Here is a 26,819-nt window from a genome sequence, read left to right as displayed (position 1 = left end):
AAATCAAAATATTATTACAAATGTACACATTGGTGTGGTCATGCCACGTATGACAACAGGCGTTCATATCAATGATTTCCGTTCAAAATTGGTTAGATGGACTATATTGGCACAAATATAAAATTTTAGGATTGAATTGACATTAATTCAATAAGTTTAGAACTTTTTGTGGACACTTTTATCTAAGGATTACGACGCTCGTATGTGGTCCAATTGGTTAAATATTTTGTCACACTTCCTTATTTATCAATTTTTATGTCCTCACTTTCCCTAATTTTATCCTAAAGATGTGAGTTTTTTGCCAATATGTCATACTATTGCCTTCTCATAGGGAGGCCGCTAAAAAGTCCATTGATCATTACAATTCAATAAAGGAAAAGATAGATTATAAATTACCATCCTTTTCAAACTTTGACTGTGTTTGTTTGAGTGAAATAATTTTCTGCAAATTTTAATTTTTTGAACTTTAATACATTCGATTAGCTGAAAGTTATCGATCAATTTCCTAATTTAAGAAGGGAAAAATATTTTTCTAAAAAAATGATATTTTGAAAAAGCCTTTTCAATTATTATGAGATTTTCCTAGAAATAAACACATCATTAGTTATGAATTCATAGTAATCATAACTGACGAGTAATTAGAATTTGTTTTATATGAAAGTACTTACTCAATCAAAATCATCAAGTGAGTACGATGGCATTCTTGATCTAATTAGGCTACGTATGATAACGTTTCGTTCCCTGGGAACATATTTGGAATAAAAATATTTTTTTGTGTTTACGTTCCCAGCTATCATTTTTTGGAACAGAAACGCGTTTGGCAAATACAAAAAAAAAAAACACTTTTTTCACCAAAAGGAAGAATCTACAACCGGTGTCGGCGGCAACCGGTAGCGATCGGCGGCGGCGTTCGGCGACAACCCGTGGCGGCCGGCGGTGACCGAAGGCGGCAGACGGCGGCCGACAACCCGCGGTGGCTTGCACAAGCTCGCCCTCGGATTGTTTATAATAAGTGTTCTAAAATTCAGAAACAAGTTTTTTTTTTTGTTTCTTTTTTTTTTGCTTCAAAAGTGTTTCTTTTTTCAAAAGTATTCTCCAGGACATTTTTGGAACATTTTTCAACGATACGCATTTCAGTTCAGAAAGTGTTCTGATAACACTTTTAAAACATAAATACTTTCCAGAGAGTCTTACCATACAGACCCTTTAAGTCGGTGTTTTATCCCTCAAAACTAGGGGAGCGTTGTCTAATTCACCATCCATCCCCACAATCTTTCAATTCCACAGGCGGAGAAGGGGTTTCAAGTCCAATCATTGAGAATCGATTTCACATTGCGAGAAGGAAAATTACGCTGGGGTCCTAAATTGGAAACCCGACAAATGGTTGACCGGTCAGAGGGAAGAGATGCTTTGACTTTGGATGTGGCCCAAGCCCGCCAATTTTGCATGGATCTTCTTCACGAGGCCCGGACTATTTGGAGCACTTGCCTAAGCCTAACTATATCCCTCATTTCCCGCCAACCCCAAGTTTCCTGTTAATCCAAATTCGTTGATCAACTAACTAAACTAACTAACAAGGACACCAACAAAACGAAAGAGCCGGAATTGATTGATCGCCTGGCAAAACAAGCAAGACAGAAGCACAACCAGGTTGCTTTTCAAGTTCGCGGAAATTTACGCGATATGTTTGAGTTTCGGAGTATCCTATATTCGTCAGTTCTGGTTGATTGAAAATAGCATTCAACAATTGCATAACTAGCAACTATCTCTCTTGGTGATGCAATGTTTCTCTCGAGCATCTTTTTGTGCTCGCCTTTTCTTTTCCCTTTCGTGGAAGATGTTGGCTGATACATGTGGATGTGGAGCAATTCATTACCGAATGCCTTCTTCATCATTACATTGTCGATGGCAAATTTAAAAGTTTTCGAGTACTTGGATTTCTGATAAACCCAGACGATTTTTTGAAGTGATGGAAGCTGGAACTTACAGCCTTTCATCATGAAAAAGTAGTTGAGTTGCCGAAAGGACATGTGGCTCTCTGGTCTTTTTAAGGTTCCTTTCCTGAGACACTAACATCATCATGCTTCTCATGAGAATGCATGTTGCTCACTGCCTGTAATCACATGATTCACGTATCTGAAACTACTCTAATTTATTGTGCGAATGATTGCACTAAATAGCAAGCTTTGCCTCTAACGTTCCTCTCAAGCGCAAAGCTATTCCCTCTATCCACACCCAGGGCAATGATTGCCAGAGGTGTTTTGGACTTGTGCTTGACAACTAAAGCACGGTGAATGTCACTCCCTACTTCTTTTCGGCGACTCCGCGTTTTAATTAGTAACTTAACCAACTTGGTCACATGTGCATATTCCGCTGCCTTGTAAGTCATAGTTCGGCTTTCGTGCTTTGTTGTGATATTTTCCGGCTAATGGGTTGTGGCGCAAGAATTCGAATCCCGATCCAATCCAAGAAATAAAAGTTGCCTCTGTTGTTGGTTGGTTTTGGGAATGACTATGCCCAAAAGGTATGGCATCTTGTATCCTGCTTGTTCTTCTAATCCTAGAAAGCAATGAGAGGTACTTTAGATGGGCATGTATGGCATATTCATCCTCCTCTCTCACCTGCTCATGCCCCAATTATCAAAGTCAAGACAGTGAAGTAGTCCTCACATGACTTTTATCAGCCCCACAATCTTTTGTCCCCTCTGAAAGTCCTCTTGTGCCTAACTGGTCCCTGGCCAAATTTTCATTCAGACTTTGAACTGTGAAATACAGGTAGAGGAACACCGTTCTTCCCGAAGGAAGCATCGCCTCAAACCCCCTAAACATCTCACTTACAAGTCGTACCCAGAATCATCCCGAAGTGAACGGTATCCAGACAGCGTGGCATCGGGTATTATTACCATTAGGCTTGAACCAAAACAGCTGTGTGATAATCTGTAAGTGGACAGTCGAATTGGTTTGGTCGGTCATGGCAAGAAGTCTGGAGGGAGACTGATATATGTATTGACACCTTCATAAACGATCATAAGTGCAGCTTCCACTCGGTATTACGGTTTGTGTTTCAGCAAATCTGATGATAAGATTTTGCATCCACGCACAGTTTCGCTCTGACAACAACGTGAAGACGATGTGAAAAGACAAATTTAAGGTATTGTCATGATGGCTAGCTTGATTATACTGCTGAAGGCATGTCCTACATCTTTATCCGCACTCCCCAACTTTCTGCAATTGATTGTTCCTTGCATATCTAAGACAGTATCCAAATAAAAACACGAGAGACAAGGAATCCATTTCGTTAGCATTTATCGACCATATGGTGGAGTGGTGCGGAGTACGGCTTTCATGCTGAATGCTAGTGCTATTTTACTGGTATCCAACCAGTGAGAATTTTTTGTTGCCCATATCAGTTCGAAGCTGTGGAACGTGAACTTTGCACCGATGGGTCCCAAAAGTTTTATGCGGACCACCGAGAGCATCGTTATGACACCACATATTAGCCGGACTTATCTACTTCAACCGGATGAGTTCGGACGAAGAAAAAGAAATCTTAACCTGGTCCGATCTCTACTTTATAATCAGCCGCCGCTTCCTATGGATTGGCTCGTGCGGTCCCAAAAACGCCATCTACTGACCATTACCCGTTACTGAAACAGCTCAACTTTGTGGTTACATCGTTCATTCTAGGACATAATGTTTTGATTAAAGGGCATCAGAATGTACTGTTGATGGAATGCTAGCAAGCAACAGCAGGTGGACCAGAGAGAACACAGTAGTGCCCATCAAGATTCCTCATTAGGTTGGGCAGTCAAGAAGTTTCTGGCAGCAAAGGGAGGAAAAAGAAAAGGGCTCTCAATGATAGTTATATGTTATTAGGGTTTACATTCTTTTTCCTTGATTCTCAGTTCTCACAAACATACTTTTCAAAACAGGACCTAGTTTTGAAAACTTTGCAAATTCTTTGCCCCACTCGATTACGTCGCGACCTCGTGAAAGAACCGGGCGGACTGTATTATTGCAGACAGATCAACTGTGTTTGAGTAATACGTCGCGAGGTTGCTGACAAATCAAGCTAGTTCGATTGTCACGACATCTTTGCGAGGGCACAGTGCATTGCTACGTGACTGGTGCTTTTGGTAAAACCCATACCAAAATGATCTTATCTTGATGCCCTTTTTCCCTGGTGTTAGATCCCAGACATGGATAGTGGGGGCGTTTGGTCTTCTGATGAGCAAAAAGTTAAGGAGTTGAATACAAAGTGGATACGGCTATCCTGTCACATTGTGTAGATGAAATGGTTGCTTTTTGTTCTGATTCATTTGCCTTTTCTATGGACGTCAAGGTTCTGAAGTTGACTCTGAATTTTATCAGTTTGACTGCTTTAATCTGCATTATTCATCTGCCTTGGTTCCCCAATATTATCCTGTAACATTTACAGTAATCAAAACTTTCAACTAAAATAGAGACCACAACTTTAATGAAAACTAGAAACTTATCAAAACTTAAACTTAAAATCAAAGACCCGATCGGTTTGACTAGATCATCAGAATTCTACGGCACCGGTAGCAACTTTTGTCATGGTCATTTCAACCGGAGATGCCTCGTGCCTATAGATTTTAGCAGGTAATGGTTTCCATAAGTAGGATAATATGATACAGTTTGATTGTGGAGTAACTTTTAAGTCAACTACAAAGCTCAGCTTTCTTATATAACAATTTTCGTAATCCATTGGAATGGTTGTACTTGTATGAATTCCCTTAGTTCTTAAAAAGCCTTCATTTCTTATTATTTCCAGTGAACATCAACAACTATGCTCTCATCTTAAAGGAAAAAAACCTTAGAGTTACAATTTAGGTTGATGCAGACGTTCGAAAGAGCTGCTTCTTAGCAGTCACATGTGCCAGTATCGAAACCGTACCATCGGAAGTTGCGACAAATCTCCGATGTAGTCGCCATTTTGCCGATGCAAAATAAAAGTGGACGAATCGGAGAAACCATATGAAACATAGATGATGCCATAAAACAACAAATGCTTCGATAGCATATATCCGGTCTACTTCTAGATACCATGGCCGTTTAGCATTCTCACTCTTACAGCGAATGCTACTCCGACCCATCTAGAAAACTGATTCACGAAGACAATCACAAAGTTGAGAATCATTGGAACTATCCGTTATTTAAATATATCGATAGTTTGGCAAGACAACGGGCACGGCGTTCCGAGTTTGCAAATTATGTCTGAGATTCAGAAATCATTCATTTTTTATTAACATGTCATACAATTGAAGAGATCAATGGTTCAATGCTTTTGCCCAGATCAAGATGTGTAGAGATTAATTCTTTCGATATGCCACCCATTATTTATTTGTCCTCCAGAGTCTTTTGCTTCCACTTTCATGAGGGAATTGCAAGAATCCAATACCAAAAAACCCGCAAGAGAAATGCGAAAAACACATAACAACTTTACTGAATTGGAAAAAGTTCAGGTGGCATCATCAAAGTCATCATTCATCACCAACAGGGATATTGTTTCATCGACAACGTCGTCAAGCCGGTCGAAACCTTTGCCTACAAGACTGGCAAGTGATCTCCATGCACGCTGAGTCGATCTGCCGCGTCGCCCGCTCCTTCATCCTCTCCGCCCTATCCACCTCCTCCCTCGCCCTCTCCCACATGTGCCTCGCCCTGGCGAACTCCGACTGCGCCAGCTCCATCTCCCGCCTCGTGAGATCCCTCACTCGCTCCGCGTACGCCTTCTCTATCGCAGCGAGCCGGATTTGCTCCGCCGCCTCCCACTTCAAGGCCTTGACATTATTCGTCTCCAGCTTCATGTCGCCTGGAACGACGCAGTTAGGAGGCGGGCGGATCGGGCGGAGGCTGATCGATAGTTGCAAGTCGAGCGAGGGGGCTAATTCGTATGGATCAGACGTGGCCGACCGGCGCCTTGATGAGGAACCGGACGGCGTGGAAGGCATGTTTGATGAGGAAGCTGTGGAATGTGGAGCAGGGAGGAGCTGGAGTTCCTTTTGGTCATCGTCTTCCATTTGAGAAGAAAAAGGAAGAGGTTAAGTACAAAGAGAAACCGGCCAAGGTGGTTGTCACGAAAGAAGAGACTGTGGGCTTGGCGGAACTGGGTGTCTATATATAAGCAGCTCACAGCCTTACACAGGCCATTTTTACTATTTTGTCCATGGTCACCATGCAAAATGGCTTAATCGACTTTAGAAGTCCCATGTCTCCAGCTAGATATGTTACGGTGAAATTAAAAGCTGGCAAATTTAAGTCGGTACTAATTTATGCAAGAACTACTATAGACATATAAACACTAGACCCGTCAAACAGGTGAATCGTTATCGAAACCTACTTAATTTGCTTTGATCCATTTCCGTATAATACAAATCTAGTGGCATATATCCGACTCATATTGTTAAAACACTTTTATAGTTAACCCAATATAAGAAAACTCATACCCAAACTAAGATGAGAAAAAGGAATAAAGAGAGAGTGATAGAGGTGGGTTAAGAGGTCTACGTAAGTTGTGAACTCATTTAACACCCAATTATTTTAAGCGTTACCATTCTAAACTCATTTATTGAATATAACTAATTCAAATAATAACTCTACGCATGATATGGGTTAATATTTGGAAAAATTACCAAAACAATCCTAAATCTATTGTAATTGTGCCAATTCGATCATAAATATATATTTTTTTTTGCCAATTGATTCCTAAAACTTTTGCATTTGTGCCAATTCCGTCCATTTGGCCGACCGGTACTGACGTAGCATGTCGGTTTTGACGTGGCACTTTTTTAAATAATGTTTAATGACATTTTTAATTGTTATGATTTTTCTTTTTTTTCTCTTTAGTCTTTTTTTTCCCAAACCCTTGGGCCGACCGGGCGAGGGCCGCAATGCCCTGGCATGATTTAGGCGAGCGAGGCTGTCGCGGCCGTGGCCTAGCCCGGGCCCGGGCCATGGTGCCCTCGCCCAATGCTAGCGTCCCTGCTCTCGTCGGCCCAAGGGTTGGGAAAAAAACAAAACTGAAGAAAAAAATTCAAAAAAAATTATTAAAATATCATTAAAAAAATGTCACGCCTAAGTCGGCATGCCACGTCGGTATTGGCGGGTCAAGTGGATTGAATTAACACAAATGCAAAAGATGTAGAATCGAACCGACAAAAACAATTATTTACTACTGAATTGGCCCAATTGCTATAGGCTTAGGACTGTTTTGGAAATTTTTCCGTCGAGAATTTGATCCATAACCTATTTTGACGAGTCTAACAAATACAATCAACGTGGGATTAGAAGATACCTACGAAGAGAACTGAGTGTCCCCAAAAACGCATGGTACGCATCACGCATTAGCAAGTGGTGATCTGATTTTCGCGATCGATGGGACGTACCACGGTGAAAATTTCACTGAAGATTAGCTACTTTAGTTTACTATGCACGTGTGGGACTAGAATTTGGTCATTCTAGCGGAGCGTGCGAGGGTGTTTTGGGTTTAAAGAAAAGTGAAGGCAAAGGCGGAGAGAATTCCGTTATATTTGAAGAGACAAGGGGGATGGCGCGTGTAACGGATTGCGTTATTGGGCCATTGAGTAGTAGCTTTTGGATTCTCGCAAAGCGTTTGTATCTTCGCCTTTTTTTCTCTCTTTTGCCTTTTCTTTGTGATAATTTATAAATTATTGGAGTCTTTGCTTTTCTTGGAGGAGAGACATGAGGATCGATCGAGCGAGGTCTTCGTGGAAGTGTAATAATTACGCTCGCACGTGCGCGGGTGGGTGGGGGAGCGAGTTTGTTTTTTTTCCCTTTTAATTTTATAATTTCGGGGGCCTTTTTTTGGAAAAGGAGTTTAAATTTTTTTTTTTTTTTTTGTAGGCAACGAAATTGAAAAAGACTTTATGGTAGGACCTGATGCTGTCGGCCCTCGGTACAAAAGAAAAGCTTCCGACTTTTGGATGCGAGCAGGCCACGCCCCGGGCAGATTGGCACGTGGGACGGGCACAGTGAGGGGTGTGGCTGACTATCATTGTGGGTACTGACTCTCACCACTTGGACCGCTCATTTCCTGCGGGGCCCTCTCTCGTACGTAGCCATTTCTCTTAGTTTCCATTTGGAGCACGGCGCATTCTCGGCGGGACAAGTTCTTAATCGGTAGATGTTTCTAATTTCGTTAATGTAGTCCCGATGTAGATTTAGCGATCCACAACGGTATGCCATATAAGACGTCTTGTGATGAATGGACTTCACGTCCACAATTTCTGATAATGGTGATGGTAGGCCCAAAAAAATTATATTAGAATTTCGGATGAAAACTTATGATTATATTAGCAAAGCTGAATTTGTCGTCGGTCTTGATGAGTGGTGAGGCGCTTGGTCCGGCGACACGAGTCCAGAGTTCATGAATGCGATCGGGTTCGTTTCCGATCTTTATAAATGCAGAATCTATGTTTGTTTTTTTCTTTTCAAGTCTGTAATGCCTAATCACGTAAAAAGACATGCCTTGTTCGTTAGAAATATACAGTTTAGTTTATGATTTCTTTATATTTTTACGTATGTTTAAATTTTATGACGTCCACACTTTTTGACTTTAGTCGAATGCGGTGCACCTTAAACAATTGAAGATGGACGAATTTCTCCATTGCGTTTCTAGGGGTGCAAAAAGATGTGTCTTTGCGGCTTCTTGGCCCCCACTAAGAGTCAGTCTTGATAATCCAATTGATCGCCCACTTTTAATCCTGGGAGCATGCTCTGCAACTAGCTCCATTTCTCACATTACTTGCTCCCAATTGGTTGGTACATCCACACACCAGTTTAATAGTGATTCGCATCTTTTTTTTCATAATTCCTTCAGGAAAATATACTCGACAGACAGTCCACCCGTGAAATTTTTTTTTTTTTTTTGGGGGTCGGACAGTCCACCCATGATTCACAGCACGTAAAAATTCTCTTCCATAAAAAAATAATTCAAGCCCGTATGACGTATTAAACTATATCAAACGACGAAACAAATTTGGTAGATCCGGCCTAAGAAGCAAAGGATGCGACTTCCGACCACATGAATAGGTGGTGATCTCTCCTGTGCTCCCTTAGATACTAACGATTCGAGATTTATGATCCCAAATGCGAAATCCAGTTTTACAATCCTGGTGCTCGAAAATGGAAGCAGCTAACCTAACAGTTGAATGCTTGGCACTTACAACTCTTGGCGGGTCTAAAAGGCTTTTGCACATATCAGCCAAATCATGATGGAATATAAGTCTTAATCATCATGACCACGTGCCCAAATCCCTTTCCTGGTTAAGCATGATCTGTCGAATAAAAGAGGAAAAGGTGGAAATTAGGGAGAGCGAAAGGGAAAAAGCTCGCCAGGCCATCCCAAGAAGAAAGCCTCAATGAACAGCCCAAGCTTCCCAAATCTGTAGCGTTATGCGCTAGTCAGGCACTTTTTTGTATCTTCAGCTTTTGAAGATTTCCCTTCTCACCTCTCAGGTCTCAGACCCTCCCTAGATCAGAGACGTCAACGGACCCAGTGAAGTCGCAAAGACGAATCCCTGATTCCCATGCATAATGCAAGCGATCCCATCACGAGATCATGTTGCTTAAAGGCAATATCCCATTTGAAAAATCTAACCGTCCTCATCACATGGTATTTCGTTGCCATAGGTACTCCACCTCTTAGCTACTCTTATCACAAGGGAAAACGGGAATGGAACCTAAGACCTGTCAGATCTCGAGAATGGAACCATCACAAGGACAGATGCTTGTCACAACCACAAAATTTCAGCCAAATCACAACCTTCGCATCTTTAGAATTGCTACTGTTGCTATCCGCTCTACAATTTGAGCTAACTATTATCCGAAACTGTCAGAGAAAAATGAAAAAGAAATGGGAAAGAAAAAGCCAGCAAAACAGGATTGTTTAGTTCCCTTAACCTCTCGTTACTCTTACCGAACCCATGTAAACTTGTAATTTCTAACCTACAAATCATGCTACATGTGAAGCCTTCAAGAGTTGATGCAAAAGAAAAAGGAAAAGACAAAAGGAAAAAAAAAATTATACTACGTAAAGGTAAGACCGCAACTCTGATTTTCTTCTTCTACTTGTGTGTGAAGGCTGTGTCGCAAGTTGAATGCTCCTCGAAATACGTCAAAAGTTTTCTGAGAAGGTCACTTTAGGTGAAGTATATAATTTGCATCTTAAAAAGAATTAAGCGCATCAAGTTGCTTCCTTAGATCTTCGAGGTCATCAATATATGCTGATCCAGAGGTGGGAGCATTCTGAAACTCATCAGCACTAGGAAGTTCTCGAGTGAGTCCTTTGGGAAGAGCATCTGCAGGGAACACAAAGTTAGATAATAATTGCCGAACTAAAGTTGCGAGTGAGCACACCGAGAACTGAAAGGAAAGCAGGAGAAGAACATAAAATCTGGAATTCTAATGGCAATTCAGAATTATATGACACAGCCAACAACTGAATATACACTCAAGCGAAAATTCCAGAAGATGCCAACTTTTCTGGAGCACTATAGGACCTTTTAAAAAGTATAGTCCCCAGTGAATGACAAAACTACATCACAAACATGGAACCCCAAACAAATTGGAGAAACAAGAGGGAGTAAACACTAAAAGATAAATTAAACGACAGGTCGAATGCTCAGCTCAGTTACATGTGCATACAGGCAAGTAGTGTAATGGTGCAAAGTGGTATTTTTCCTTATTTATATCTGTCACCATTGAAATAAAAACTTCTCATGCGCAACACTATAATAAGGCCAGATTTTCCAAAAGGGACTGGTCGTAGATGGAGCTTGAAACGTCAGTGAATCAGCCATGAGAACTAAACCAAAATAATGAGAACCATCCCATGAAAAGAGAACTGCATCATTACCAGCAAGGAGAACTTGTACAAGTTTATGTTTAACAACAAGTTTACGGCAGTGAAACACTTCTTTAAATAAGAGAGACAAAAGGCACCTGAACTTGCAGCATCCGTCTGCTTTGTATCATTATCATCAACAACACTGAAGAGGACAAAAAATTGCAGAAAAATGATCAGATCATCAACGACAATGAAGAGAAGAAAAGATTAGAGAAGAAGACGTTGGAATAAAAGAACCTCGAGACACTATAACTAAATCCTAGAAAGAGAATAGCCAAACGCATTAGATTGATTATGAAAACTATGGAAGGACAAGTCATGTCATGAAAACTATGGAAGGACGAGTCATTCGGAAATGACATGACAACCATTTTTCACACACAATGTTTAGTTCAAAGGAGGGGTAACGATTCCAATTCCAATGCATTCCATTTGTTAGGGCAACATCAATAAGTAGAAGACAAGAAAAAAACTTATGCTATTACTACGCGAAGAACCTCCAGAAGTTCCCCCAAAGTAGTCGTATTTTGCAAGAAAAGGACTTCCATCTCATATGGTCTTTCCCATAAAAAATGACAAAAGAAAGGGAAATGATTTTCTCTGTCCTTCCTGTCCTCTTCATTATTTTCTCAAACTGAAAGGTTTGATGAGGCGTCAGTAACTCAGCTTTCTTTAAAAATAACTTTGTCGGACCCGATGAATACCTTATGTTCCACTCATTATCAACATGAAGAGGACATTCAGCAGCAAACGGTGCCTCAGCCTCCATCTTGGCTTTAGCAGCAGCATCCCTAGCTGGCTTCACAAGCATGTATTCTTTCTGCATGGTAAAAAAATAGAGAACCGCATAAATAAATCACGTATCAGTGGACAGATTAAACTGTCGCCAAACAAAGGCCAATCAAATTAGTTGCCTGTCGTTCTAGACATGCTGCATTAGCACATTGAGGATTTGGCCTCATTTCCATGGTTGGGAAATAGTCTTTAAGAGAATTGTATCCCTGCAATCATGCAATAAAAACTTTCAAAATTCAGAGAATAAGGAGCATAACCCCAGCCTCTATGCGCACATGCATGTCGAGAGAGGGAGAGAGTACCAGGTATGGTGAGACATGTCCAAATTTAAGCAAGAACTTTAGTGTATTTTGAACAAGAAGACCTGCAACAACTCCCTGATAATTTGGAGACGGTAAGATACAGTGGATACCGCAAACACAATTAAAAGGATGAGGAACCTATTTACCATAGTAGTTGGTAACGATGCAGCACAAACCCCTTCACGTTTAAGCGTACGTTCATCTATTCCAGATGCTACAACCTAAAATAGTCCATGAGATATTAGCACCAGGAGTTAGAGTTTCTTTCCTTACAGCAAGACTAAAAGAGAGAAAGTAATAAGAGGATGCAAACCAGGTTTAACTTCCATGTTATAAATGAACCAAAAGTCCATCACATCAAACAAGTCAGACGAAAGTGCTAATATCCTTTGGACCAGTGAAAAGAATGCACAAGATGCCAGTACTATGTATACTTGTAAATGTGGGCTTGCGATCTAGAGTTTCATTCCTCTTCAGATATTTAAACAGAGATAAGATTTGACGCTAATTAAATCTCATAAGAAAAGCACTTGACCAACAGACAACCAGATTCTTATGGAAAAGTTGATTGAGTAGCCGTACATTTTCTTACAAGTCAGTATGAAAACTATTGTTTCCCATGAATGAAGGGACAAATCCATATTTCCAATGTGTCAATGAGAGCGAAAAGTGATGCATATAAAAGTACATATAGATCTACTTTAACATTCATCCTCCAGTTTAAACTTTGAATGCTAACTTACAAGAGGAGGAGCACAGGCAAAACATGCCGTTTCCCCAGGAATCAGCAATTGGATATGACCAGACACGGCATCTTCAGAGACACCTGCATGCATTTCCTCATGAATGAATCTTATCACAAAGGAGGAACATAAAGATCCATTAACATTTCACCGCATCAGCACAGTTGACATAAAAAACTACAAGTACAACCAGATTCTCCACACTTCAGCAATGACTTAGAACAAGTAGGCATGTCTTCCTTGAAGTTAACTCAGTGGTCAATCCTACAATTAAGATGATGGTGATCATAGCATTCTAAAACCATCTGGAATCTGAAATGCTATCAGTATCTCATTCGATGTAGCAAAGCCATCGACCCATAAATCAACCACATAGGCCTATGTGAAACAGCCTTAGAACTCCAGAACAGAGAAATGGAAGCATTCTTCTCAGCTTCTCAAGGACTTTGTTGCGGACCAGTAATAATCTGAACATCTAAGCCAGCTCACCAAATTGTACTAGTACTTATGTATGTAGTCTGTAGAGAGAGAGAGAGAGAGAGAGAGAGAGAGAGAGAGAGAGAGAGAGAGTATGAATCACACCAGATTCCATCCATGTCTGATTCAACTCATTGCAAGCCTGTATAACCACAAGAATTTTGATGTCACATAGCCATTGAAAACATTTAATAAAGCCATAACAAGCTATGTACAATTCGTCATTACATAAATAAAATGAAATCAATCATTAGTTCTAGCCCACCTAAGGTAACAACTCTACCTGGTTAACAACCATTCTGGCTTCATAATTATCAACACAGCTTAACACAAGATCCACGCCGCTACCTTCTTTGTCTGGATGAAAGGACTTATTCTTCAAACTTGATATGAAGGTTTCAAAGCCTTGTAGTGTTGTTATATTAAATGTATAGCTCTGAAAAAACCAGAAAGTTTGACAATGGAATGATAAACCGGAACAGACAGAATCAATACTCACATCAGACCCCACAAATTCAACTGGTTTTGCGTGACAAGGATATTTCTAGACCATGGTTTTCGAAACATCTAGTTACCTACGCCTAAGCTAGAAGTAGAACTATAAATTAGCATGGGCCGGTAATAGGAAATCGATGTCAAACAAACCTAACTATCTCTTTAGGTCGGTGATATTTGTGAACGATAGAAAATCCATATTGACACATCAATGTCCATAGATGTGGCAACTCTATACCATCATCACAAGCAGCAATGAAAACTTTCGTTCATACTGCTCGATCAATCTTGCCATTTTGAGAATAACTTGGTTTACTTTTCAGAAATGGGTATCTGCCAAGAGATGTGGGTTGACCTCCAACAAGGACTGGATAAAGCACAAACCTCAAGGACAACGTCTGGATTTATGTCTGACAGAGTCTGAACAGCAGCATCGGTCTTTGTCATCCCAACCTAAGAAGGTAAAAGAAAGACATTTGACTGACCATTGACCAAGCAATACCATTTCAGATACCAACATGCATGCTATATATTGTACAAGCAACTCTGGCCAGCACTACTCTTCTAACAGTTAAAATTTGATCTCATTCTTATAGCTAATTGCTGAAGGTGAAATTTCCTGATTTCATTACATTGATGGTAAAGGGTGAAAAACTTAAGCGCTGTCAGCTACCTGTTCTGGACGGAAAAATAGCCTGTTCATGTTAGCTAACTCGACTTTGTCATAATCATACAGCAAGAGGCGACCTACACCACACCGCGTGAGCATCTCAGCAGCGACACTTCCCACGCCACCAATTCCCTGCAGTTTGAAATGACGTCAATAGAAAGGTATAAGCCAGTCAATTCAAAACCTTTTTCTTTTTCATTTTTTTTTTGGCTGAGTGAATTTTGCGAATACACTATGAATAGCTTGTTTTCATTGAGGTACAGATTGAAGGAAGAAATAAGTACAGACAACTATAGCAACGGAGTACTCCCGTATCCTTTCATAATTCTCCACAATTCCCATCCTTTGTAGTGCCATGAGCCTACTATAAGGGTTACTGTCTACAACCTCGGCACTCATATCCTGCCAATGGAACAAAAACAGATATCTCCATATCACAATCTCAAAGTTTAACGACCAGGCAACATAGAGACAATAGGGATAGAGAACTGACAGAATATCACCTTGACTTTCGAGCGACGAACTGGGGCAAATTTTGCAAGCTCAGATAGATGCATCACCCGCGACCTCAGCTACATACCACACCAGACGAAGGCAAACATATTCAGCGTCTCAATCATTTATTACGAGAAAACATCTTCATTTGAAGGACTCAAGCTTCTTTGAACTAAGGTTTTCCTCTTTGATCCTCCTCGTTTTCAGAACTATTAAAAGTCAAGAGGCAATGGAAAGCCGAAACGATCAAGTACTCTCTTCCATGTCCACGCATAGTTTTTCAGGCAATTCAAATAAACCCTCCAACGTTCAAATTTACACTATCGGGATCTAACACGTCCCATGCGTTTCTAATGCCGGAGAACATTTTCAAGAGAACAACGGGGATGGATGCTTATAAGAAATCTAATCCTGTTCTTTCTCTCGAAATCTGGTGCCATAGATCGCAAGAAAAATCACAAGTAACATCTGACAGGACGAAAGCGACAGAAAACATGTCCGGCCAAAATAATGCAGGCGCAGTTGTGCGCGAGGAAAGCGGAGATCGCGGACGCATGGAGATGAAGCAAAGCTGGAAGTACCTTGTCGATGGAGGCATGGGGAGAAGCATCGGGCAAGGATCGCTCAAGCGATTCAAGATCGCCAAGAATCTCTTTCAATTCGGTCTCCATTTCCCACCCCCCCTCCTTCCCTCCCTCTCTCACTGTGAAATTGGGAATTGAATCGACGATGCACTGACTGAGAGTCGACTGTCGTAAATGATTCCTTCCTCGCCTGCTTTTATTTGCCCAGCACCAGCATGGCAGCATGCAACCCCTTGTTGTTTTCGGGGGTGCAGAGCTAAAGAAAAGGTCAAAAACAGCCAACCTTCGTTCTTACAGTGAAGATGATGAACGTCGTCTTCGGCTTCGGTAACGGCTCCAATCTACACGGACAATTTTCGCATCTGGGCCTGTAATCTGTCGGCCTTCCAAGGTTTAGCAACCCAAATGCATCTGGGCCATGGCATCGGCAATCCAAGGCCTCGCTTGGGGAAATTCACAGGAGAAAGCTGGAAATGTGTTTGGAAAAACGGAAACGACGCCATCTGATCTCCAATGTAATGACTAACGAGGAAGAATAGACATACATGCTCATGTTTCGACAGGCCGCCCTCTTGCCAGAAAATTCCAACACGATTTTGGGATGCCTAGCTCTCTACGAAGCTTTTTTGTGGATAATTTGAAAGATTATATAAACGGTAATGTTATTGTCAAATGTTAATGCAGGAGACCTAATATTTCGTGGAAAATCTTATTCCCAATGGTGATTTGGACTCTTTTTTGGCTAATAACAATAGGAAAAATCATGATGATGGTAATCCTAACTCTAAATTTATCGTGCAAGCTAGGAATAAAGTTACTAATTTTTTTTTTTATGTTACCATGGCTAGCAAACAAAGCCAGCGTTATTATAGAACTTGGAGAGTCTTGATGGAAAACCCTTGTTGGATGAATAATATAAGTTGAAGGGGGAAAGTGCTAAAATTTTTGTGCCAATTCAATATTAAAATCTTTCAATTTGGCCTTTTTTTTTTTTTTTTGGGTAAGGTCAATTTGGCTAGTTGAGTCTTAAATCTTTTGACAATTTCATAATTGAATCTTTTCGACTACTTTGATTGGAAATTGTTAACGTAGATATTGGTGATCCTATATGGAATAATCGGTGTTGACGTGAATAATTTTTTTAATTATTTTTTTGCTCTTTTTAGATCTGAGTATTTTTCAAGTAATTATTTTAAGAAAATATTTTTTTAAATCATTTATTTTTCAGAAAACAGAGCCAGAATATTCCAGAATAAAATTGGCCCAGCCCAACTGGCTCACACAAGACTCAGAATTTTGTGTATCTGGGCCTGTATTGTACGACGTACATGTCCGTATGATATCTTGATGCTGATTCGTTTTACCTCGAATTCCAATTCCAACGCGACCTCTCCCGTCTCGCCTCATCCTCTGAACTGAGCTCGGCCGGTCGAAAATGCCGAACTCGGCACTGCAAGTGGGAGCCCCAGACGAAGACGATCACGATCCGATCCCGAACCAGACCGAGCAGACCCAAGAATGGGAAGTCATGGCGAGAGCTTGGCTTCGAGCCTTCCCAGAAGCGAAGGAAGTGACCGCCACGGAAGTCGAGGCTTGGATCGACGTGAACCATGTGTCCCTACCATCGGAGCTCAAGTCCATGGAGAGATCTGAGCTCATCGAGCGCCTCCTCTCCATTCAAAACATCCTCCGATTGCCAGCTCAAATCCATGGAGAGGTACTCCCTTTTCCACCGTCCCGTTTATGATTTCGAGTTGTTTCCACGTTGTGCTCTCGAACGTATTTTGCGATATAAAAGGTCTTATTTTTTTTTTTTTCCTTTTTGTATGTAGAGAATAGAATCGAATTGATCGATGCTTGCTGGCTGGTTGGATTGTGTACGGGATTTGAGGGATTCGTTTTCAAATGCGTATCAGCTGTTACTTGTCATGAGAGGATGGAAAAACGGATGTTGGATTACGTATTGATTAAGTGCCTCTTCATTGGGTATGAACCACTCGGCGAAACTAAAGGCATGTGCCATAGTGTTGCCAGAGCAGTTAAAATGTTTTTGGAGTAATGAGATATCGGGCCAAGTGTAGTTTATGGAGAATTCTGAGATGAGTGCATGATCATACACGAAAAGAAGAAAAAAGAAGAAAAGCTAGAAGAGAGTTTACACGGTATTATCTGAGCTGAGTAGAGGCTAGATATGTTTTTCAGGTTGAATTGAACAAGTGTACTAAAATGATTGAGATACGAATTTTACTTACAAAAGGAGAGAGTTTCAATGGGCTAAAGCATCACATGTTTCTGAAAAAGGAAAAAAAAAACAGCATCGAACGTTGTCAGTAGATGATTCAATTCTGCTATACTTTCCGAAATTTGTTCCGGGAGCTTTGAAATGACTGGAGAGTATGTCCTTTTTATCTAGGGGAGTGTGCCTACTCAGTTTATGTAGTTGAAAAGCATAGATTTGAATTGTAAATCTCGACCAAAAAAAATGGTAAATCAATTGATTAGGAGCATGGAAACAAGCTGCTGGAACATTTTGATTCAAGCTATGTTTACTTGATCGACTTTATAACTCATTCTTAATTGACTTTAATCATCCACTATTCTCATTCGGATGATGCACGTAGCTAGAGATGGGAATTGCATGCTTTCTGTATACTGAATATTATATATGCTCCAGCTTAAATGCGTAATGATATCTTTTTTGGGCTTACAGGTTTTAAAAATGTGATTAAATAAGAAAAGATGGAGTGACATCATATTTCTGCGCAAATTCTGTTTGCCAAAATTCAATGAAATTAGTAGCATGACAAAATCAATTGCGGTGCTAGCTCGTTTCATAATCATGAGGCTAAATGCTGGGATCTTGTCAGTTATCAAGATTTGAATTTCTTTTTGGCGATGTTGTGGAGTTGTCTTTTTAGTAAGTGATTGATTGTATGTTATTATTAAATGTTCTGGATTCTCTTTGATTGTGGAGGAGATTTTATTATTAAATGTTCTGGATTCTCTATTTATTGAAGGATCCCCTTTGGATTCAATCGCATATCACGTCTGATCATGAACTTATATAGTCACACAATTGCATGAATCGTAGGTTAGGTATCATTCTCCTATCAACTAGTACTGAAAGTAGTAAAAGAATGATGGCAAAGCTGGTGCAGGTCTTGCAATCTTGTTATGATCAATTTCTTTTGATCGACTTTCTATTGCATGCCTGGTTTTGTTTTTCACTTCTGCAGATTGCCTTGTCTATTTACTAGGCACTGAGTGGCAATCCATGCGCACGGTATTTTTTCTTATGGCAGGAAAAGGAAACAAAGGAAACGCGTCATATGAATTATCCACCTGCTCGGTTTCAACGTACTGATCAATGGATACCGGTTTATTCCTGGTTGGAATCACTGGACCAAGATGACGTAGTTAAATCCAATGATATATCTGACTGGCTAACTGACAACCCAGAGATCAGAGAACAACTTTGCTCCAAACATTCTCGATATCATTTGACGCACTACATCAAAAAATGCCATATGAAGATACTAAAGAGACGGGAAAAACAGAAGGTATTGCTTCTAAGTACTTTGCAATTCGCCAATAATATCACTGTGCTCAGAGACCTGGGGCATCCTATCTCCATTTTTTTTTTTTTCAGTTTCTATGTTCTTCCATCTCCTTCACATGATTCCGCAAAATTCTACCAAAAGTTTATCTTTTGGCATTCAGAGACCTGATGATTTTGTTCACTATTGACTCTATTGCATAATGGGTTTGCTTTTGCAGCTGGTTCCTCAAGCTCCTTCTGTTAATGCTAGCAAAGACATGGTTCATAAGCAAGCGATGCAACTTCCATGTATGATTTTCTGTTCTCATCTCTGGCTTTTAGAGCATGACAGCATAGTTTTTAGCAATAGAACACTTTAGTACCATGGGCTGGTGGTGAACCCTATCCCCCCAAACGTGAAATTCTCCATCCGCTGTATCACTTTGCACTTTTACATAGAATCCTATTTTTGAGAATGCATAACGCGAGGGGAAGACAAGTGGGCAGTTAGATTTTTCTTCAAAATTGAAAGGATCTACTAAGTTCTAGATGATTGAGTCTGACTTAATTTGTGAAGAATTGCAGAGATGCAAAATTACCGTCTTTCCTTGCATATTGACTGCTTTTCCCCTGATGCAGTTGCTAATCAACCCAGCAAAGTGCATTTAGATCATGCTCGCTTCTCTTTATAATGCCAACGATCGACCAATAAAGTTTTTTTATTGATCACTGGTTGAAGGCTCTTCTGTTTGGGGTGCATTTTTCCCCCCTCGTGCTGCTTATTTTACTGCTTCGCTTGTTTTAGCTTCCAATTAATGATTTCTTACTTGTTTTCCCCTGTTTTTGTTGATTGACAGCTAATCCTTTGAACAACATACCAAGAGATAGTGATCTTTACGTGGCAAAACAAAATGAAGCATTTCAGAAGTATGAAATGTGAGTGACTCAAGTTTGTTCTTCCGTATTTCAGTTTGACTGTTTTATGTGATTTGGTGATCTATATTCTGAATGATGCATCAGTTTGGTCGCACTGGAAAAGCAATTGTCAGCCCTCTTTCCGAAGCCTCAAGTCATAAACAAGTGAACCGCGTAGTGCTTGAGTCACTTTGTATATGCACAGAAGTGGAACAACAAGAGTTTTATCTTTTGGACATGGTGTCTTCACAAATAATATATCTCTCCTTTTAGTTTGTGGCGCAATGACTAATTTTGTTTTCGCAAAGCTTTGCTACCTGTACAGAAGAATGGTTAGCTGCTGATGTTTATCTTGCTTAAGGATTTAAAAGGAGATTTCAATGCTTCCAGAAAATTAGTCATCGCGCAACAAACTAAAAGGATATATATATTATTCACAAAGACATCATATCCAAAGATAAATCAAGTACGACTTCTGGAGAAGGTGGCATGTAGCATTTCTTTGCTGTTTTTCATATCAAACTTTCAGAAAAATGATGTACTAGTCCATAATTAAGATTATGGTTTGCTAAGCCAATTGATCGTGACAGGGTGTATTTGAAGGAACAATTAGGAGGTCACTATAAGTCTGTAAGTCCCTGTAGAAGCTTGAAGAGTTTTGGATTTTTTTTTTCTTCCTTTTTGTTGGGATGAATGCGTGCCTTGTGCCATTGTACTTGTAATGGCTTCGGTCATCATCAAACAACTTCAGTCTTACCTGATAGAATGGATTGGCAATCAGGGATTAACAATCACGGGAAGGACAAGAAAATATTGGATTTGTTGACTCTATGTTAGTCTAAGAGTGGTGTAAGATTCCGCAATTTTTGAATGCGAAATGAAATGCGCACGGCCCTGGTGAAGGAGGCTTGCGGAGAAAAAGTAAAAAGAAAAAATAAATAAATAAAAATTTGAAAAATATTATAATATTATTAAAAATTATGTCAATGTAGGTCTTGTCGCGGAGAATGGTCAGCAAGGTTTAGGATTCAACTGATATACATAGAAAAGTTTGGTAGAAAAGTGGATTCAACTGATATACATAGAAAAGTTTGGTAGAAAAGTTTGGATTGAATTTTGGATCAATATGGCTTGTCGTGGGACTCACGTGCCCCCGTTACATTTCTTAAACCCAAGGGGAAGGACAACGGTAATTTGTCATTTGCGTCAAAGTTACTGCGGGCTCGTCAGGGAAAACAGGGTCGGCCATGGCCGGCAATTTCCACCCGGAGAATCCTTAAGACGACTTAACATTGGACAAATTTCATCAGACAATTCTCGTCATCCTGCTGCTTCATGCGATGCAGAGATGGGTCGATCACCGCTGCTGACCGTTGACTCCATGTTGTCGCTGGTGGCGGTCTTACTCGTGGTCGGCGTTCGAATCGCGAGCGCTGTGGCTGGAGAGCAGCCGCTCTCCAAGATAGCGATCCACAACGCTGTTTATGCGCTTCATGAGAATGCTTCCATCAGTGCTCACCCTCTTGTTCTTGGGCTCAAGGTACTTGGTTTTCTTTGTTCCCTTCTTTCTCTCCCGGTACATGTTTCATTGTGCTTAGTTTCATCTTCTTCTTCCCTGCTTTTGACTTCTCTCCTCTGTGTTTCAAGTTCTTCGTTTGTAGCTAATAATATCCAAACTGCAAGCGGGTCAAGTTGGGGTCCGCTCACAGCTAAGCAAGAAAGACTTGGGTTCTTGGGCTTTCTTAATTACATGAGTAGCGAATGGTAGATTCGTTAATGGTATCCAGACTTCGAGGGAACTTTTGGGATTTGCTTCACAAAACGCGCTTTAAGTCCGCATTGGCAGTAATTCTGTAGGTCAATATGGAATATAATGGTTTGGGTTGTAGCAAAGTTACCCAAAAGAGTAATTTGTCAATAGTTATAATCACTGGTTCTTTGGTACAGAGAGGGTGCAGAATTCGGATCAGAAGAAGGGATAAATTGTAGTTCGTTTCGATAACTCAAGATCATCGATTCAAAGCTGCGTCATTTCTTTAAAAATTGACTGTTGCTGATAATTCATTGTAATAAAACATCAACCACATTCGATAGGCTGATGACTAGTCCAGGCAAAGTCTTGACTTGTCAGATTAATCTGATGCCCAACGACCAGTGTATAAGGTGGGGCTAGATTGGATAAAGAAGATTCATCTGATATGACACTGATACCAGTCACACTCCTTGTTCACTTGCTTGGTCATGCTTTAATATCCGATAAATATATTGAGCAAAACCTTACATCATGATGTTTGTATCCACATGCACGCATGTGTGTAGGGGGAAGATACTGAGTGGGTTGTCGTGGACTTTCAAAGCCCCAGACCTGCCGAAGACGACTGGGTTGCGGTTTTTTCTCCTGCCAACTTCAAGTAGCCTCCAGCCTCCTACTCCATTCATATTCTGTATACCTACATTATCTCTAGCCGTATGCCTCGTGGAAGTCTCCAGAAATCTAATTTATTCAATCAAATATCAATCTAGCTTGATGAGAAAATTGCGAAACTGTATATAGATGAATATCGCAAGTTGTCACTGGTCGCGTCCTTCCACTATTTATTGCTTGGCCAATAAGAATCTGCTCTAATGTTACAGCTCCTCTACCTGTCCACCTAATGATCCAAGGCAGCGAGCACCTTTTATATGCTCAGCTCCCATCAAGGTAAAGATCGATCCACCCCTGCAAATTCCATATTTTTCATAACTGAAATATTGTCAACCAATTTTGACCTTGGTTGTGCTTATTTGTGCTGTTTTTGCGCCCACTTCAGTATAAGTTTGCCAATGAGTCCAGCTCTGACTATACAAAGACGGGGAATGCTTCTTTGGAGTTCCAACTGATAAATCAGAGATCAGACTTCTCATTTGCACTCTTCTCAGGCGGGCTGTCAAATGTACTTTCTACCTGCTTCTCAGTTTCTTTGATGCTTGATCTTGTCCAGATTGTAATGGCATTGCATCGGGCCAAAAGAAGGATCTAATATATTTTAGGAGCACTTATTATTTGGAGCCTTGCACTAGTTACGTGGAAACTTGGGCTTTGATCAATCGTGCATAATTCTTGCAGCCGAAACTTGTGGCAGTTTCGAATTTCATTAACTATGCAAATCCAAAGGCACCCCTTTATCCACGTCTTTCTCAAGGGAAGTCTTGGGATGAAGTAAGTTCTCTCAGTGCATTGTTTTCATTTTTCTCTTCAGGTTGCAAGCTAAAATCTTTCCATATGCTTGTCCAAATTAAAGTGCACCAATGATTCAGAATTTCGTGTTAGCATTCCTGGTTATTAAGCCTTTTCATTTCTCTCAGTTATAATGGTTGTGATAATTTTGTTGACAATATGTTCTCTGGTCTGAGATGCTTATCTAGATGGTAAAATAGTTCAATAGTACAGAAGTAACTGTCTATTCTATATGCCAAACAAAGAGAATGGTGATATAACTTGCTCCGATGTGAGGCACAGATGACAGTTACCTGGACCAGTGGCTATAACATCCATGAAGCGATTCCTTTTGTTGAGTGGTGTCTTGAGGAAGAAACCCAGACTAGAGCGCCAGCTGGAACATTGACAATTCAACAAAATAGCATGTGTGGTATGATCTTTTTGTATGCTAAGTAGTATACTCTTTGACAACTAATTGTGGTTCAGGATTACTACTTTCAAATTCATATGGCATCATTGTCACCATGACATTTAATAATCATTTTGCTATGAAGCGCTTAAACAGTTGTTTCCAAATATATGCCCTTGCTGCGAGTCTACAATCTTTAAGTCTAAACCTGCTGGTACCAAGGCAAATGGTGCATGGCAATGGCTGAATATAAATCCCAAACTATAGGACCTTCATGTCCAATCTTAAACTAACACATCATGGTCCTCAAGAAATCTTGTTGTTTGCAGGTCCACCTGCACGAACGGTAGGGTGGCGAGATCCAGGTTTCATACATACAAGTTTCCTAAAGAATCTGTGGCCTAATGCAAGGTATTGCTCTGGACTAATACATGCATGTCATAAGTTTTGCCACATAAGCAGGTTTACCATATATGTTTTCCTTGATTTGATGCTCCAGGTACACATATAGGCTTGGCCACAGATTAGCCAACAATTCATACGTTTGGAGCAAGGTGTACTCCTTCAAATCACCTCCATATCCGGGACAAGACTCGTTGCAGCAGGTCGTAATATTTGGTGACATGGGAAAGGTAAAAGCAGCATAACTCAGGAAGGACAGAGTCACACATTTGTCTTTTCTTGATTATTAAATAGCTTCAAGATTCACTTCATGCTGAAGTTCGACTTCGTTTTTGGGAAAGAGTGTCAGACAAAGTTTTCGATATGGTTGTCATGTAAGATGAAGTGTCTCTCTTTCTTCATATAGCATAAAATCTCATAGTTTGATCGAACAATATTCGACAAGAAAATCGCATGCCACATCTAGTCCAGCATAAGCAAGTTTCAGAGATGCATTATGCTTTTCACATTTTAGGTTTGCTTTCTGTTCATTTGCGGTGCCAGCACTCTATACAATCTGCCCAATCTGGTTCAGTTTGTGCGTTTTCGCATCATCTACTTATCTTAACCTGGCTGAACGCTCTTCCTTTTTTCCCTTTTCTATTTTGGAACTCCATGTGGATGGATTGCAGGCAGAGCGTGACGGGTCAAACGAGTACAATAGCTATCAGCCAGGCTCGTTAAACACGACAGATCAACTCATCAAGGATTTGGCCAACATAGATATAGTGTTTCATATAGGTGATATAACATATGCAAATGGATATATTTCACAGTGGGATCAGTTCACATCTATGATCGAGCCCATTGCATCGACTGTCCCTTACATGATTGCAAGGTACACATTTGATGTGTGGATTAGCAAACTACTTCCTAACCCATATATAATGCTGGAGTTTGGATGCAGTGGGAATCATGAGCGTGACACTCCAGGCACGGGATCATTTTACGACACCAATGATTCAGGCGGTGAATGCGGCGTCCTAGCACAGACCATGTTCTATGTCCCTGCAGATAATATAGCGAAATTTTGGTAAGTGGTTGGTGCTACTGTAATTTAGGAGGAAACACATGCAGTGTATTCATTAAGAGGACAGAACTAATTTAAAAGAGCCAAGAATTGTCTAGGAATCAATTAAATTTGTAGGAAGACATGTAGAATTCCCACCATCAGAACAAATCCACATGAAAGAATCAGCGAAATACCTCTTCATATCTGTTCCTGCAATGGTTGAAAGAGACAAATCTGAAAGACAGCTTAGCGAAGTCTTTCACTCTCATTGAAGGTAAGGTCATTACAAATCTTGGATATGTTGACAAATAATCGTCCATGCACTATGTGTATTCGCATGACATGTTTCTCTCCTATCTTCTCCACACTCTGACTCTTCATAACCAATTTCTAGCAATTTTTTTTTTTTTGGTCGAAAATTTCTAGCATTTGAGGTTTGCATCATTTCATGGAGCGGAAGTACAAGTAATGGCATAACACAAACTTAGCCCCTCCCCACATATGTGCAGGTATTCAACGGATTATGGCATGTTCCACTTCTGCATAGCCAACAGTGAACACGACTGGAGGGAGGGTTCTGAACAATATAGGTTCATTGAGAACTGTTTTGCAACAGCGGACAGACAAAAGCAACCTTGGCTGATATTTGCCGTGCATCGTGTTCTTGGCTATTCTTCTGTGGATTACTACAGTTTGATGGGCTCTTTCGAGGAGCCTATGGGAAGGGATAGCTTGCAGAAGCTGTGGCAGAAGTACAAAGTCGACATAGCATTCTACGGTCATGTCCATAACTACGAAAGAACATGCCCAATTTACCAGGTGAAACCAAGAACGTTGAGATTTTGGAGGCTAATTAATTGTTCATTGAGCGTAAGAGAGGCATTGTTTTCGCGGTGTGTATGCCATTGATACTTATGATGACAGTCAATTTGTCGATTGGATGATGCAGAATCAATGTGTGAACACAGAAAAGTTTCATTATTCGGGCACCGTGAATGGGACGATCCATGTCGTCGTCGGTGGTGGAGGGAGCGAGTTATCATACTTCAGCGAATTGCAGCCAATTTGGAGCCTGCATAGAGACTGCGACTACGGATTTGCCAAGCTCACCGCATTCAACCACTCGTCCCTTCTGTTCGAGTACAAGAAGAGCAGAGACGGGAAGGTCTATGATTCATTTACTATCTCTAGGGATTACAGGGATGTCCTGGCATGTGTACATGATGGTTGTGAATCAACCACTTTGGCCTCGTAGTAATCCAATCCAAGAAAACTTTTTAGCTCCCTTCAGGAGCAGCTGATTATTAAGATTGAGATGATTCTTGGATGAGGAGCATCTCGGAGTTTTTTATGAGTTACATTAAAAGGAAACGTGTCATTTTGCGAGAAGTCATTGGCATGAATTTTTTCCTGCACAAGATTGGAGAACCCAGAGTTCAACCAATCGCCATGGAAGGGCTTTATACACGTCTCTCTGTGTAGACACAGAGAGAGAGAGAGAGAGAGAGGAAGGAGAAGAGACTTTGGTGAGTGGGTAAAGGAGTCCGCCGCTCTGAAGTTTGTTATCTGCTTTTTCCAGCTTCATCTGAAAGCGCTGCACGCGAGGTTGGAGTCTTGGAGACAACCTTTTATTCTCATTCGTAACGGTGTTGAACAAATTCAGGTTTTCATTTCCTTACGACATGTTTTTTATACAAGTCTTTACGGTATAAAGAAAGTAAAATCATTGGCACGACAAAATTGACAAAATTGTTGCTTGAACGATTAGTCAGCATAATCATTGATTATTCTTGTGTAAAATTCTCTCGGAGAATAAATTCAAATCCCTCCTCTAGCTTTTAGAAAAAATTTCAA

The 26,819-nt window shown here is 40.5% G+C and overlaps 4 protein-coding genes across 5 annotated transcripts; 2 read left to right on the top strand and 2 right to left on the bottom strand.

The window, feature by feature from the left end:
• Positions 1-5,238: 5,238 nt before the first annotated feature.
• Positions 5,239-6,102, bottom strand: LOC115749548 (zinc finger protein SHOOT GRAVITROPISM 5). Its single transcript, XM_030686413.2, has one exon. The coding sequence runs from the start codon at positions 6,041-6,043 to the stop codon at positions 5,546-5,548; it is 498 nt and encodes a 165-aa protein (XP_030542273.1). The 5' UTR covers positions 6,044-6,102; the 3' UTR covers positions 5,239-5,545.
• A 2,846-nt stretch (positions 6,103-8,948) lies between these two features.
• LOC115749544 (ubiquitin-like modifier-activating enzyme 5) lies at positions 8,949-15,719 on the bottom strand. 2 transcript variants are annotated; one of them, XM_048282459.1, is made up of 15 exons: positions 15,449-15,719; positions 14,876-14,944; positions 14,661-14,774; positions 14,376-14,504; positions 14,087-14,155; positions 13,491-13,643; positions 13,313-13,349; positions 12,731-12,813; positions 12,134-12,208; positions 11,988-12,062; positions 11,805-11,891; positions 11,595-11,710; positions 10,986-11,032; positions 10,208-10,342; positions 8,949-9,233 (listed from the first exon to the last, which is right to left on the bottom strand). In XM_048282459.1, exons 1-14 carry the CDS (start codon positions 15,674-15,676, stop codon positions 10,209-10,211), a joined length of 1,416 nt encoding a protein of 471 aa, XP_048138416.1. In that variant the 5' UTR covers positions 15,677-15,719; the 3' UTR covers positions 8,949-9,233; position 10,208. The 2 variants fall into 2 exon arrangements, with proteins under 2 accessions (XP_048138416.1, XP_030542266.1); XM_030686406.2 differs by lacking the exon at positions 8,949-9,233 and having other exon boundaries at positions 10,128-10,342.
• Positions 15,720-16,794: 1,075 nt separating this feature from the next.
• Positions 16,795-20,248, top strand: LOC115749547. Its single transcript, XM_030686410.2, has 5 exons — positions 16,795-17,168; positions 18,754-19,011; positions 19,229-19,298; positions 19,847-19,925; positions 20,010-20,248. The coding sequence occupies exons 1-5, from the start codon at positions 16,887-16,889 to the stop codon at positions 20,071-20,073; spliced, it is 753 nt and encodes a 250-aa protein (XP_030542270.1). The 5' UTR covers positions 16,795-16,886; the 3' UTR covers positions 20,074-20,248.
• A 931-nt stretch (positions 20,249-21,179) lies between these two features.
• Positions 21,180-26,373, top strand: LOC115749541 (probable inactive purple acid phosphatase 27). Its single transcript, XM_030686403.2, has 12 exons — positions 21,180-21,444; positions 22,224-22,315; positions 22,539-22,605; positions 22,715-22,837; positions 23,011-23,103; positions 23,404-23,533; positions 23,842-23,923; positions 24,012-24,144; positions 24,586-24,791; positions 24,861-24,986; positions 25,475-25,784; positions 25,915-26,373. The coding sequence occupies exons 1-12, from the start codon at positions 21,253-21,255 to the stop codon at positions 26,218-26,220; spliced, it is 1,860 nt and encodes a 619-aa protein (XP_030542263.1). The 5' UTR covers positions 21,180-21,252; the 3' UTR covers positions 26,221-26,373.
• Positions 26,374-26,819: the final 446 nt, after the last annotated feature.

Source organism: Rhodamnia argentea, chromosome 7 (assembly GCF_020921035.1).
Source record: "Rhodamnia argentea isolate NSW1041297 chromosome 7, ASM2092103v1, whole genome shotgun sequence".
Classification (NCBI taxonomy): domain Eukaryota; kingdom Viridiplantae; phylum Streptophyta; class Magnoliopsida; order Myrtales; family Myrtaceae; genus Rhodamnia; species Rhodamnia argentea.
Note: the sequence above shows the minus strand (reverse complement) of the source record. Positions and strands in the feature narration are given on the sequence as shown.